Below are 13822 nucleotides of genomic sequence, written 5' to 3'. Positions count from 1 at the left end.
ATTAATTCTCATGTGTGACGTGTTACCTGATTTTACACTGACTTTTACACTTAATTTACAAAGTGCATGTTGTTCTCATGACAGAAAATGTACAATTGTACTAATACCCAAAATACTAATCTTTCCACAAATTTTTTGAGTTATTAAACATTTATTGCATTTATTTTATTCTTAAATTTAAGAAACTGCTGCTTTTTTTTCTTTTAATTTGAAATATTTGACTCCTCATCTAAGCAGTTTAAGCAAAACCAAAAAGCCACAGTCGCACTCAAAGTGACCTGTTCTAGATCTTAGAATTGAGAAAGAACTTGAAAACTAAGATAATTCTCATGCAAATTGGATTAATTTTTCATAAGACTAGTATTCCGCTAAGGATATAAAAGTCTGGAGTTTGTCAGAGATCCTGAGTTAATACAGTTTTTGGCATTTCTCTGTTTTGAGATTAATTGAATCAATACCATAGCTGCCAAAATGTTTAGTTAAAAGAACCTTACTTTCAATTTATGCTAAAAATAGCGCTAAAGTTGGCAGAAGCACTATAAGCCCTAGAATCTGTTTTTGTGTTTGAAGATCACTTGCCATCTGCTCTTTGCATTTATTTTAGTAAAAGATACATTTTTAATCACTTTTCTCAAAAGATTTTTGGCTCAGTGTTGAAAGTGAGACACCAAAAGTACTAACCAAATCAAGTCATAATAGGGGAATTTGCAGAACAAGTTCCCCATAAAGCACTTGGTGTACCTTATATATGAGCTGTGGCACGCGACTTCGGCTTTATTTGTGCAGAAAAGTATGATATGACCTTTACTAACTACCACTTTTCAGTCTGATGAAAACTGATGAAAGTCCACTTTCATTTTAATTTCATTGTAGTGTAAGAGAAGACAAATTTGTGTCTCTAGAGCATCAGTGTTCTATGTAGTTATTGGGAGTACCTGCAGGAAACCTTTAAGTGACTTGGATGTCTCTGGCTCTTGGTGGAGCAGTGTCTGGAGCCTGAGACATCTGTTTCCTGGAAATAGTCAAGCTGACAGAGTAGCAGTGTATGCAAGGGCTTTGTGTTTTCTTCCCCTGCCCCATGTTATTTGTTGAGGTGCTATTTCCTTTTTTGTTTCTGTACCCTTCTTCACCCCCCCCCCCCCCCCCCCCTCAGGGAATGGCAGCAGGTAGAAGGCTTTATGGACTTGAGAAAGGGAGGCAGTAGCTTGTAGTCATCACAGCAGTATGTGGATGCGAGTTCTGTATTTTAACACACTTGAGCTTTCAGTCAGGGGCATAAATACATCATTAGTAATAACCATACATGGGAAAGACATGGCTTAGTTGTTGCATAGTCCTTTGAGGATCTTCATGATGTATTTCTGGAGAGACCATCAGATGCATTAGAATTGTGCCAAGTACCACTCTCTCGTGGAAGTTTGGAGGGTTTCCTTGTAGACAAGTCACTGGTGTCTGTTTCAGCTACATGTAGTTGTTATCTGTGAAGTGTCCCTGCCAAGTGCAATTTAAAGCAGCACAAGACAGAACCATCAGTGCAGCACGAAATGGTTTTATGTGCATCGTCAGAATGAGCGACAACAAGTAAAAGTTGTGTTGCTTTTCTTGCTTAAGGCGCATCTGCTTACAAACTTAATGGTGTTTCAGTATTGTTTTAAGAAATAGCTGCTAAAGAATTCCTACTTGACCTTTACAAAACAAGCCATTTAAAACAGCCACGTTAATACGAGACTCCAGAAGACTCTTCAGGAATGGGTGTATTGAAGCAGATTGCATGGCAAAGCATACGTTGAGAAAGCGGCTGTCAGAAGAATCCAGTTTGGCAAGATGACTGGTGGATTGGGTTAGTAGCATCTTAAAAAAGCATCAGCAATTATTAGGGGGCTAAAGAATACCTGTGCCAGCTTGAAAGCAGCTTTGTCTAGTTATTTTTCTGAAAAACTGTGTAGTGAGAACCTTGCATGGATCTGGTTGATGGCTCCATCCAGTCCTTTGTTTGGTGGACTCTTACTGCAGCAGAGTGGACAGGAGGAAGTGATTTCAACCTGCTGTGACTTGGGACCTTCCAAAATGGCAAGAGGCAGAGTGTTTTGAGCTGCATGACATTTTATTTTTGTGAATTGTTTTATTTTTCTTATATTTGAGCAACTTCAATGTATCACTCTGTCTAGACTTTTTTGTTTAGTGATCTGAGAATGTGAGCTAGCAAGGTTCTTTCAGGGATATTGGCTGAAACATCTTGTATGCTCTTTTTTTGAAGTTAGTGGTGGAAGCAGTATCTTTAATACTTAGGAGTTCATTGCTAATAATCACTATCAGAGAAGAAAATGAATTCTTGGGGGGAAAATAATTTTGATAATTTTTTTTTTTTTTATAAACTAGATTCTTACAAAATAGTATGGTCCTGTTCATTATATTCAGCTTGTACCAACTGAATCTGTTAGAAATCCTCAGAATAGGGGCAAGGACTGAAGTGCAGCCCTTGTCACAATGAGGAGAGTTTATTTTATGCTCTGTTCCTAATGTGCTACACTTACCCTTTGCTATGCATTATTTCCTAAATCAATAAATAAGCTGTAATGGAAAAGGTAGCATTTAATAAGTAAAGACATTGTATGGGTTTTTTTTTTTTACAGATAACAAAATATTGATTCTGCTATCAAACCTACAAAAGGTTAGTTTAAATTGCAGAAACTGGAGAATAGGGTTAGTTCATATGCATATTTTTGTTATTGTTTAACTGCTAACTATCTACTGTTAATTAAACTTCTCTTTTTCAACTTCTAGATAAATCATATGGTATTCTGGGGAAACAAGAAACTATATTAATGAGCATCAACTCCTTAATTATCCTTGTGACTACATAACAGGGACACATTCATGTCATTTCTTTGTGCAATAACTTTTGCAAAGAAGTATTTTTAAACCGATCATTAATTTTATGGCCACAGAAATGAGATGCAAAATTTATGCTGTTGTCCTTGGCACAGGTTCAAGGCACTACTGACGTTATGTGTGATTGTAATGGAATGGCTGCCAACTAATGAGTCTATAGACATTTTGTTTGAGCATGCTTTGCTTTTAGATGTCTGATTAGGCAGCAGTGCTTTCAATTATGCTTGCAAATTGTATTGGATACATTTACCTGATGCCCATTGTTGCTTTGTAGTTCAGTTTTCTATTACATAAATGCAAGTTGAATGCTTTGCTTTAATTTATTGATGCTTTTCGGGTGTATTTTTAGGTACTTGGCACCTGAAGAGAGGAGTAGCGGCTTGTGCTGCTCAACACTGACTCCTCCGACTGTTCAAGGAGTAACACATGCAGCTTCAAATACAGTTCTGTCTAGCCTGTCTCAGTAGGTGGAGTGTAAATTGCAGTGCAACACCCTGATGGAGGAGCATGTAAAGTGGAAAAGAGACAGAGATTACTCTGAGGGGGAATGCAGGAGATCCCACAGAACCAACAGGAACCCTCTCTGAATTGTCAGGAGCAATATCCTTATATATTAGTAACATGCACTTCTAAGATGTGTTTTAACCCTGTGAGAATTAGGAGGCAAAATCCCAAGGTTGAATCTGGCCTGTAGTCATTTCCCTGTGTAAGTACATAAAAATGTTGTGAAGTGTTCCTTGTTAAAGCTCCAGAGCAGATTGAGTCAGCTCTCTATCAACATACCTGCAGTTCTTTTGTACAAATTAGAAAATTTAAGGATTACATTTCAATGTATAATATAAACTTCCAAATACATTGATTTAATCTAAAATATAAATTGGAAGATTTTTCGTTTGATCTAGCCCTGCAAGGCTACAGGTTGCTTGTACCTCTATTTATTGTTTGTGACCTGTTCTCCACATTTTTTGCATAAAATGTGGATACCTAAATGTAGTATTGTAGCAGTATATGGGATTTACATATTTGTCTTAGTAAGATGTGTAGTGTTTTGTTGTTTTTTTTTTTTTTGTCTCCCCTCTGCCATTTTCTCCTCGCGTGGAAGTTTTCAGGCCTTTATTTGGGATTTAACATGTAGAGAATGATTTGAAGATGTAAACTTGCTGAAAGCACTGAGTGTGTAACTTCTTTTTTCGTAATATCTCAACTTTTTTTTTTTTGTTGTAAGAGCATTTTGAACTTGAATATTGTACTCTTAGATGCTTGTTTTATTATAAATCTGTGCTCTGTACCCATAGCTTTTGTTGTTTCAAATACAGGATGTACCTGGGGTAGGTACATGGTGTGCCCTAAATATATATATGTATGTATGTATTTATTAAAACCCCCTTGTGTCTAGATCTGGCTTTTATATGAATGCAAAGCACAAACGTTTACTGAACTTAGAATCCTAAGCATAATTTGGAAATGGTAGTATTGTGACTTAATGGAAAAGATAGGTAACAGTGCAACTTGCATAAGAAACCTCTTAAGAATATGGAAGAGATTATGTATTGCTGAGTGGGGCACAATTCTCTGGAGATGTTCTTCCTACATATTTACTTGACTATTTATCATCCACAAGTGCTATTCATTTAGATATATTTAGGTTTACTCTTACTATTCAGCCTGTGAATTTTGAGTGCTGGAGTGTGGCGTTTGTGGAAACATTTTTCCTCTGTAAATACAGCCTAATAGTTTAAATTTATGCTGGCACCTTCATGAAGGTTAAACGATAGTACATTTATTCATAGCTGATGAGGACACTTTTGCTTATATATATGCTATATATATGTGTGTATATGTATATATACACTTATATACACACACTATATCAATGCATATTCCATGCATTCTTGTACTAGCATTCTAGTTTAGGATGGGAAAAGAGTGAAGCAACTTTTGATACAGTATAGGTTGTGAATATCATGTCTGCTCTATTTATAGGGAGTCTATTGTCTAATAAAGATATACATATATTGACAGAGACGGGCAACTGGTCTCTGATATGTGTGTGAAAGATAATCACGCTAGTTGTAAATATGGCATAATATTTTCTGTTCATGTGCTGTCTGCTCTCTGGTTTTCTGTTTGGAGGAAGAGGTGAATCCTGGAGGGGGATAATTTACTTTTGATTGGTTTGACAGGTGTGATGAAATGCAAATATTTTGATCAGATTAACACGATGGCTGGAGTGCTACTGCAGGATGGCCTTGTCAAAAATAGATTGGAGTCAGGTTCAGATTCACAGCAGTTGTTATATGGCATGGGAGCTTGAAAGGAAGCTTTCCTGAGAAAAGCATGCTAAATTAATTAAGGGAAAACCAATTTGGTATTCAACAATTGTGGGATATAGAAGAACTCCAGCAAAGCAAAAATGAGGCTTTGTTGTCTTATCTGCATGGAAAGCTTGCTGTTCTTTGCTAGCAACTATGGTTCTTTTTGGGCACAGACTCTGAATTTTCTATGATTTTCTGTTATTAAATGGGAAGTAAAGGGGTAAAACTCAGCCATGGCTAGGCAGTCCTGATGAATGCAATTCACATGTCTGCAGAGAAGAATATTTTCTCTATGTATGGGGCTTATTTTGGATTCCAAGAAATTATCGGGTACAATGCTCCAAAAGGGAGCACATGAATAGGGAAGAATGTCTGGGGGTCTTTGGAAAGCTTTCTCCATGGGAATATACTAAAAGACAATGATTGAGCAATTTAGCTCTATATGATTCTTGAGAAAATTGAGGGTCGTTGGATCTATTGAAGCATTAGATTTATGATTTTGGTTTGGTGATTTTTATCATATTTAATTATTGAATTTTCCTCAATTTTAATTTTTTTTTTTTTAAAGCAACAATATAGTTTCTTATTTTTTCACCTCTTCTTCACCTAGATGGTATTAAAAAAAAAAAAATCTGAGAAAATATACCGAGTTTTGAGAGGGAGAACTTAAATTTTGTCTGATTAAATGGAAACCTCAACTGATATTGATTTCATTTTACCTTTCCCAGACCTTTACACTTAATGCACTCTGATCATTGTAGTGCATGGGTTAGTTCATAATGTAGATTTTTGTACATATTGTTGTAGGACTCTCAGTTGTGTAAGAAATTCATCAACAGAATGCTGCATGAGGGCACAGGTTCAGACTGGGTGCTGTCAGAACGTGATTCTGGTTTTAGTTTCATGGGAGGAGTACACATACAACATTTGCGAAGTAGTGCCTAACTATGGTGAAGAAAAGTGAAAGTGGGCAGAGGGCGACAAACTGCTGCCAGCAGGAGTTTGGCAGTTCCTTGGAGGAAAGTTGCTGCACTTCCTTCCTGCACATGGACAGGGCGGAACTTTGGAGCTTGGCAGCGCCTGTTTCTTCTGCCAGTGTTTTCCCTTGCCCACCTCTTCGCTGTGGTGTGTGTTTCTTTTCCCCTCTGTGTGAGAAGCTGTCAGATGTGCAGTGCTGGGAGTGGGTTTGTTACGTGAGAGTGTTTAGGGAAACTGCTTCAGCAACATGTACATGGCTGGTTGGAAGGCAGCCCCAGAACAGCAATGCTCACAGCTGCGCATGAGCGTGCAATGTACCTGTTACGAGCATCAATGAGAAATGGGATTTCTTCCATTTCAGATAGGAATTGATACCCTTATTCCTAATAAAAATACTTGTCTTTAGATTCTGTCTGCATTTGCATGATAGACTATATTAACTATCAATGTATTTTTTACTTTTACAGAACTGGAAGATGAGGAACAGTCTGAGGTCTCTTTTACTTTGCCTTCTGATAGTCTCTCAATAGCATCTGACCGATATGATAAAGAGGATGAAGCACCTTCTGATGGTATGTGACACTGCTTACCTTAGAATGTACTAGATTTGCCAGTTTTTCTATAAACTCATGCAATTGCATCCTCGTGATACGAATGCTAGTGTGGGAAATCAGATAAACAGATAAGCATTACAGCTGGATGGTTTTCTTACCTTTACAAGAACCTTTAAAGGAACTGAAGAGCTCTCTCTAGTGGTTCTAGAGCATAGTGAAGCTGTCTCAAATTTACACTTTTTTTTTTTTTAACTCATGTTTTTTCGTAACAAAGCAGCTTCTGTAGATGCGTATGTTTTTGAAGATGGATCAGTGGCTAAAACTGAGTATTTGTAGTAACAAATTGTTTGTTAATTCAACGTTATCAGATTCTTGCTTAATTTTATTGTGCTACTTAATGGCTTACTGTATTATTTATCTAATAAATAATGAAAGAGTTTATGTGATTGATATTTTTCTGCAAACTCCATGCAGAATAGGTTCATAAAATATTAAATTAATTATTCTTACAATGTTTCCTTCCATTAAGACAGTATTTTGTAGAATGTTTTCATTATATAAATTTCAAATTTGAGTTTGCATTAAAAAAAAAAATCCAGGCTCTGTAGCTGCTTTCCGTGTTTTATTTTGTATTCATTAAATTTAATGCTAAGTGTGACTGTTCTGAAGACATGAACAATTGAATATTTCAACAGTTAACAAGCTTGCTTTAGCATGGTGTCCATATTTGAGATTAGTTTATTGTATACATAATATAAATACCTTCTATGGATAATATCTGGCAATAAATTAAATATATGTACAAATAAATTAACTATGTATATTAATTTCTGGCACTAGAAGTTAGATAGACTTACTAGTGAATGATGTTTTCTGACATGATATGATGATCAAACTGTGCAGCTCCATCCCGAAATACAATTGCTGAATGAAAATATGCTTCCTGCAACATAGCACTCCACATTTTATGTTATCCAGATTATTCCCTTTGGAAACATAAATTGCTTTTATGAGGTATAAAATTATGTTTATTGCAGAACAGGGATAAGTCAAGTACATGCATAAGTGATAAACCTTCTAAGCATTGATTCAGGCTAAAGCACTCTTTTTTTTTTATATATATCCAGAACTCTGTGAAATGTGTAACAATAATCAAACATTTTTTTGGGTTTCTCTTTAGTTTTTTGAATGTTGGCAATGTGACCTTCTATTAAGAAATAAAACCAAGCCTTTTTGCTTTCTGTTTGAAATGTGATTATCAGACAAATTGAATATTGCTTTTAAGAAAGCCAAGCTAATTTTCCAAAATACAGCTGAATGCAACTTTCCTTGTGTTTATTATTGCTTACAAACATAATCTTAGCATTATTTCTAATTGTAACTTAATAACATGGTACTGATTACATAAAGGCTATGTGACAAAATTATATGGCTGTTTAATAGGAGATATGATTATAGATTTGTTTCAAAACAGTTAATCAAGAAAAAAATTATCATGTTCATAAACCTAAATAATGAATGGCTGAATAATGCTGATGCAAGAGTATATGAAATACTGTATGACTTTGAACAGATGGGTGAATAATTCTTAGCCTATTTGGAAAGTTAAAATTATGAGAGTGTGTATAATAGCTGGCCAACAGTATCTTGGCTGATACATTCCAGTTTGGGTAGAAATATAGTGGGTGTGATTTTGTTGTATTTAAGATTATTTTGCCTCACTAGTCTTTCTACTTTTTATGATAAATCCTCTTCAGTTATCTTGTAGGAGTGCAACACGAGGAGAAGTAGAGAAAAGGTGGTAGATTTTGATCTGTAAATATTTTCATTTACTGGAGGAGTATTTCTGTTTTCTCTTTGAATGTCCAGTGTGTCATTCTGAGAACATTTGATTTTAACATATGTGGTCCATCATTCAAGTCTGCCTACCTAGACTATGTATGAAAATGTATGTTGAGAGAATCTTAAAAGAGGTGGATTGATTCTCAGAGGTGCCATTTGTTTCAGTTTTCACAGGCATGAATGGGTTTGTTGAAGCTCAATACTGTGTGTGGGTTTTTTCTGTTTGTTTTTTGTGGTGTTTTTTTTGTGTACCTTTTTTTTTTTTTTAAACAGTCTGTTAATGTCCAATATTTAAAACCTGCTAAAGAAGCTGCATCTGTAAGGTAGGTGATTGATAGTTACCAGCTTAGTTCAGGAGGCGTAAAACCACATTTGTGTATGATTAAGGCTTTTGGTGTTAACAGAGGGACCTAACTGTAGGTAACCAAACTGAGGTGTTTGTTATTTATATTTGTATCCATTCATATTTTTATGTAAAACGTCTTATATATATTTTCTTCTAAAAAACCCAAAACAAAACAGCCATTTACCTTTATACACGTGAGTTAGACTGCAAGGTTTGTATGACTTCTGAAAGTGTCACTATTTGACTTTGCAGTGTTACTGTCAAAATATAATTTGTGAAGACACCCACTTGGTAACAGATAAAGAATTAGTGTATTACGTGTACATTACAGTCATTGTAAAATCCTGGAGGTTTTGTGTGACCTCTGTCTAATGGTGTATTAATTACAAGAGAGATAATCCATTTAACAATAAGTATGGGATAACTAAATTAGCACAGGTCCCCTAAAGGCCTTTTGTCAAATCTGATTGTTATGTTGTCCTTTTGACTTTTACCTTATGGTAGGCACTAACAAAGTATCTAAACTTTGATGGATTATAAACTCTAAACATGATATGTATTTTTCATAATGCTAATGTAATTTTCTAGGTACTGAAAAGGTCAAACCCCCACATCTCTGTGTGCATTCTAAGTCTGTCTTTCCTTTTAATATTTCTTTTTCTCTGTTCCTCTGGTTCAAAAGTTCACTCAGTTCCCAAATGGCCACCTAATTTTCCAGTTATTCCCTCAAGCCATATGTGTTTTGGTTTCTTTATGGTTTATTAGGTACTGTAGGAAAGTAGCATAAGTTATATCATCTAATGAAATTCAAGCACACTTCAGTGATGCTTTGACTTGATTGCTGGCAGCAATTAAATCACAGTGAAGGAGAATGATGCATAGGCTTACATGTCCAGACACCCTACAGAAATTGGAAGAGGGATAAAACACAACAAAACCCCCAAATAAAATAACAAACCCCAAAACAAGACAGACAAAACAAAACAGCACTGCCAGGCACTCCGTTCTTAACTTGATTTTTTTTATTGGCTAACGGCCTGATTGATAGCAAAATCATAACTTGGTGTATGCTAACAGGCAGAGTTCACTTGTAGGTTATTGTGAGCTGATAAAGGGTTAGATGGAGTTTTGATTTTCGCATTGGTCCTTGGTGCACCAGATTAATGGAATTTCAATGAGAGACTGGAGTAGTCACAGCTTTGTCAGAAAAACAAATGGAGATTCTATAGCCATGTCTGCTCATTAATACCAGTTGCCTGCAAGTTGTACTACTTCTCTATACAAAAGACTCAACATAATTGATTTTTGAGCAGGGTATTTTTTCACTTATTGATGACTAGGTTTCTTGGAACTTAAATGACAGGTTTTTGTATAGTACATTGTATAACAATGTTATGTCTTGTAAATTCTTACTCCTCTTCCATCTGTACTTTGAAGAATGTGTGTAGCAGAAAATATGTATGTCCTGATCAGTTATAAAGTATGTCCTGATCAGTTATAAACCAGAACATACCAAAATACTTAAAACCTGAAATAGTAAGACTTTCTTTAAAGTTGGTGACTATTATTATTATTATTTATTATTATTACTACTACTACTACTTTTGGTTGAGACATTAATGGGGGAAATAATTGTGGTTTTAATTTAGTTTTCAGGTTTCTTAGGATGGTATTAAATGTAGATCTAATGCATGATGACACTTTCCTGTTTAAGACAGTTATCCCCTTTTATGATTCCAAAGTATTTTTTTAACAGTAATTTTTGTTTCGCCTTTTTTTTTGTGGTATGGTAACTTGATTCCATAGTAGGAAATGCCATTAGTATTAAAGAACAAACTTTCAGACTTTGGAAGTGATGTGAGTGATCCCTGAATGTGCTATGTGATGTGATGTGCTTCTGAAGAAGGTATGTCTGTTTAGCTCTGCAGGGAGTATGTGACTGGGTAATTATGAGATCTGAAAAGATCAGAATGAATGCTGGGATAAAATAATGTAGAACATCATCATTTTCATCGAAGGTCTAGAAGTGTTGCCTTGAGCATGTAAGGATGAAAGAAGTACCAAAAACGTGTCTTGGGACTTGCGTGCTCTTCAAATTATCATATTTGACTATAGCTTAATGAATAATGCTCTTTAGTAGAAAACTCTTAAATAGGATGAAAATCTCGTACTAGAAATTCTCTACAGTTGAAGTGCAGAAAGGTAAGGCCTAAGCAAGGTCTTAATATAAAAGGATATTAAAATAGGATGTTTGGAGGACTTTGGGAAATCAGAGTAAATGAAGGTGGTGTGCTTTAACTTTCTTCAGAGTGCAGTCTTGAAAATATGCAGAACTTATTGCTCCCTGTAACATGCTTTTCTTGGTATAATTTTTGGATGAAATAATGAGTTTTAGCACTTCATTTTTATGCAGCTCCCCGGAAAAGTTTTATACAAGTCTTTGCAGGCTTGATTCAACTGTTTTACATGCTCTATAATATTTCCTTTGCATGAACATCCCATTTTGCATTTTGATTGATCAAGTGAGAATGAAAAGTGTGCGACTAAATTTTGCATGCTGCTTCTTTTGACATTTTAAGTCTCAAATACAGGTACTGATTAGGCTTCTTTCTTTTTCTTTTTTTCCCTATTTGATAGGCATAAAGGTTTGAATACTGTCTCTGAAGAAGGGTAGAGCATATACATATACAAATATTTTCCGTTTCTTTGGTTACATTTCTGAGTTTATTTTTGAGGCACCATATTAAAGCAAAAAACTTTAATATGTTATTTAATAATAAACTCGGTGTGTTTCATCACTGAGCCAGCCAGTTAAGTGGTGTTAGCAAAGGCTGGAGAATGGAAAATGCAGCTAGTAGTTTTCTGTCCTTTCCCCTTTTGCCTTTCCTATCCACCTGGTCTTGTATTGGCTTACTACTATTTTAGTATCATATTCATGTACATGGAGAGGTTGTTTGGTTGTCTTGGGGATGACAGCATTGGAAGTTTACCTTAGTCATTCTAGGAGATTAGTTGTTTTCTTTGCAGCACTGTGAGTGTTCCAAACTAAGTGCATCACAGCCATTAAAAGAAGTGATAAACTTCTTCACTTGTTTTTCTTATAGGTAGATCTCTTTGAAGGCAGAAAAATGTATTTTCTTATTCCTTATATCTCTTTAAATATTCAAGCTTAATCAAAAAAGATCACATTGAGGGCAGGAAAGATCTATGTTTACTGGGACATTTGATCTTTGGTGGGAAAAGGTGACTTTACGCTATTATTAGGATCTGGCAGGAGGACAGGAGCATCAGTGCCATGGGAAATGGGTAAAGAGAAGGGTTCTGGAATGCCAGCTTTGTGCTGAGGGGATGATAGTTCCTGTCAAGAACTGTGACTGGGAAATAATCTGATTTATTACTTTTACATATGTATGTAATTCTGTGTTTTCTTGAATGGTTTAATAGACTCTTCCTGTGTCTGAACAGATGTCGTATGGCAAAGGAAATACTATGTATTGCAATGTATTATGATTCTGCATTTCTGGGACATTTCTGGCTGAAAAGGGAGTACAACTGATCAGAAATGTTGCTTTAAGAATTCTAAGAAATTGTAATTAGTAATTTAGTGTTAGGCAGGAAGGCTGAAGTTTAGAATTGATTTGGTATGCTGAGTCTGTCAGAGGAAAGATACATCACTAGGAAATTAGGCTGAGACACTTAGATGTCACCCAGAATATAATCTTTTATAAGCTGATGGAACACAAAGAAAAGTAAAGCATACCAGAGAGTAACTTAAAATATGAAGGTTGTTTGTTTTTTTTTTAACCCAAACAAAAACAACAAATAGGATATTGGTGTATTTGAGACCATATGTGAATAAATTCCCAGATCAAAATCTGTTTAACAAATGAGAAGAGGGTGCTAACTTTGCTGAAATTGTCAGAAGTCTTAAAGAAGATCAACTCCTGATTGGGTAGGAGAAACCTTAGGAGTAAAGTCAGTGTATCACCTGCCAAGAAATGTCTCAGGCAAGTTGAGGGTGTCTGTCTCATCTTTCCTAAAAATCTCTAATGGTGCGACTTCAGTCTCCCTTAGGGAGCTTTGTACTTGCTAGTAGAGGATACAGACCCTAAACTTTTTTTTGTCAGTCTGTTGACATTTGGCTCTTTTTTGTCTTTAAAAGACATGAGGATGGTGTATTTCCTTTTTTCTCCTTCTGTCATGAATATATTTGAAGACTGAGAAGAATCCTTATAACTTTCCACATGTAACTGCTGTTGAAACCTTATGGAAAGAACAACCAACTGAACTGCTTGCTTGTTTGCTTGTAGGATCCATAGCAGTGAATATAGTAGCAATGCCTTATTTTTGGATAAACAAGAAGTTAAAAAGTGCATATGAAATATGCAAAGCTGATCTAATTAATTTTGATTTAAACCATTTGCACAGAACAGAAGGGAATTATTACTGATAGGAAGCAGAAGTTTTAAGTGAAATTTTGGCCCCATTAAAGTCAACAGTAAAGTTAAAAATGGCATCATATAGGTTAACAGTGTGTACAAATTAATGATACTAAGATGTTTCAACTTCTAATTATCATGATGAAAAACTTCCTATTAAACAGTAAACCCCTGTGTTCTTTTAACATTTACCTTTCTCCCATGGGAGAGATGACATGGTTTGTTGCTCATTTTATTTCATCTATGTTGCTTCAGTGACTGAGCAATAACAAAACAGCTGTGTATGCTCCACCACTAGGTAGGACAATATCCACAATAGAAAACAAATAATAACCTGCTTAATCCATTTATTTTTCATATTATACCATAATTTTATGCAATATTATGGTAAATAAAAAAAAAAACCCAAAACAATAGAAAGCTGAAGTGCAATAGACTTTTCTATTTATATTGCTT

General features: G+C 35.2%; 1 protein-coding gene across 4 annotated transcripts in view; it reads left to right on the top strand.

The window, feature by feature from the left end:
- Positions 1-13822, top strand: part of SKAP2 (src kinase associated phosphoprotein 2) — a 115703-nt gene that overhangs the window by 16126 nt on the left and 85755 nt on the right. For 2 of the 4 annotated variants that reach the window (XM_065665925.1, XM_065665923.1), the window contains exon 4: positions 6653-6757. In XM_065665925.1, the coding sequence (XP_065521997.1) occupies positions 6653-6757 (105 nt within the window). Of the gene's footprint in view, positions 1-1712; positions 1841-2633; positions 2672-3241; positions 3356-5741; positions 6333-6652; positions 6758-13822 lie in introns of those variants that run through there. The other 2 variants (XM_065665926.1, XM_065665924.1) reach the window with 2 other exon arrangements.

The sequence above is a fragment of the Lathamus discolor genome, chromosome 2 (assembly GCF_037157495.1).
Source record: "Lathamus discolor isolate bLatDis1 chromosome 2, bLatDis1.hap1, whole genome shotgun sequence".
Classification (NCBI taxonomy): Eukaryota; Metazoa; Chordata; class Aves; order Psittaciformes; family Psittacidae; genus Lathamus; species Lathamus discolor.
The sequence above is the reverse complement of the archived record's forward strand: the minus strand, read 5'-3'. Positions and strand labels throughout refer to the sequence as shown.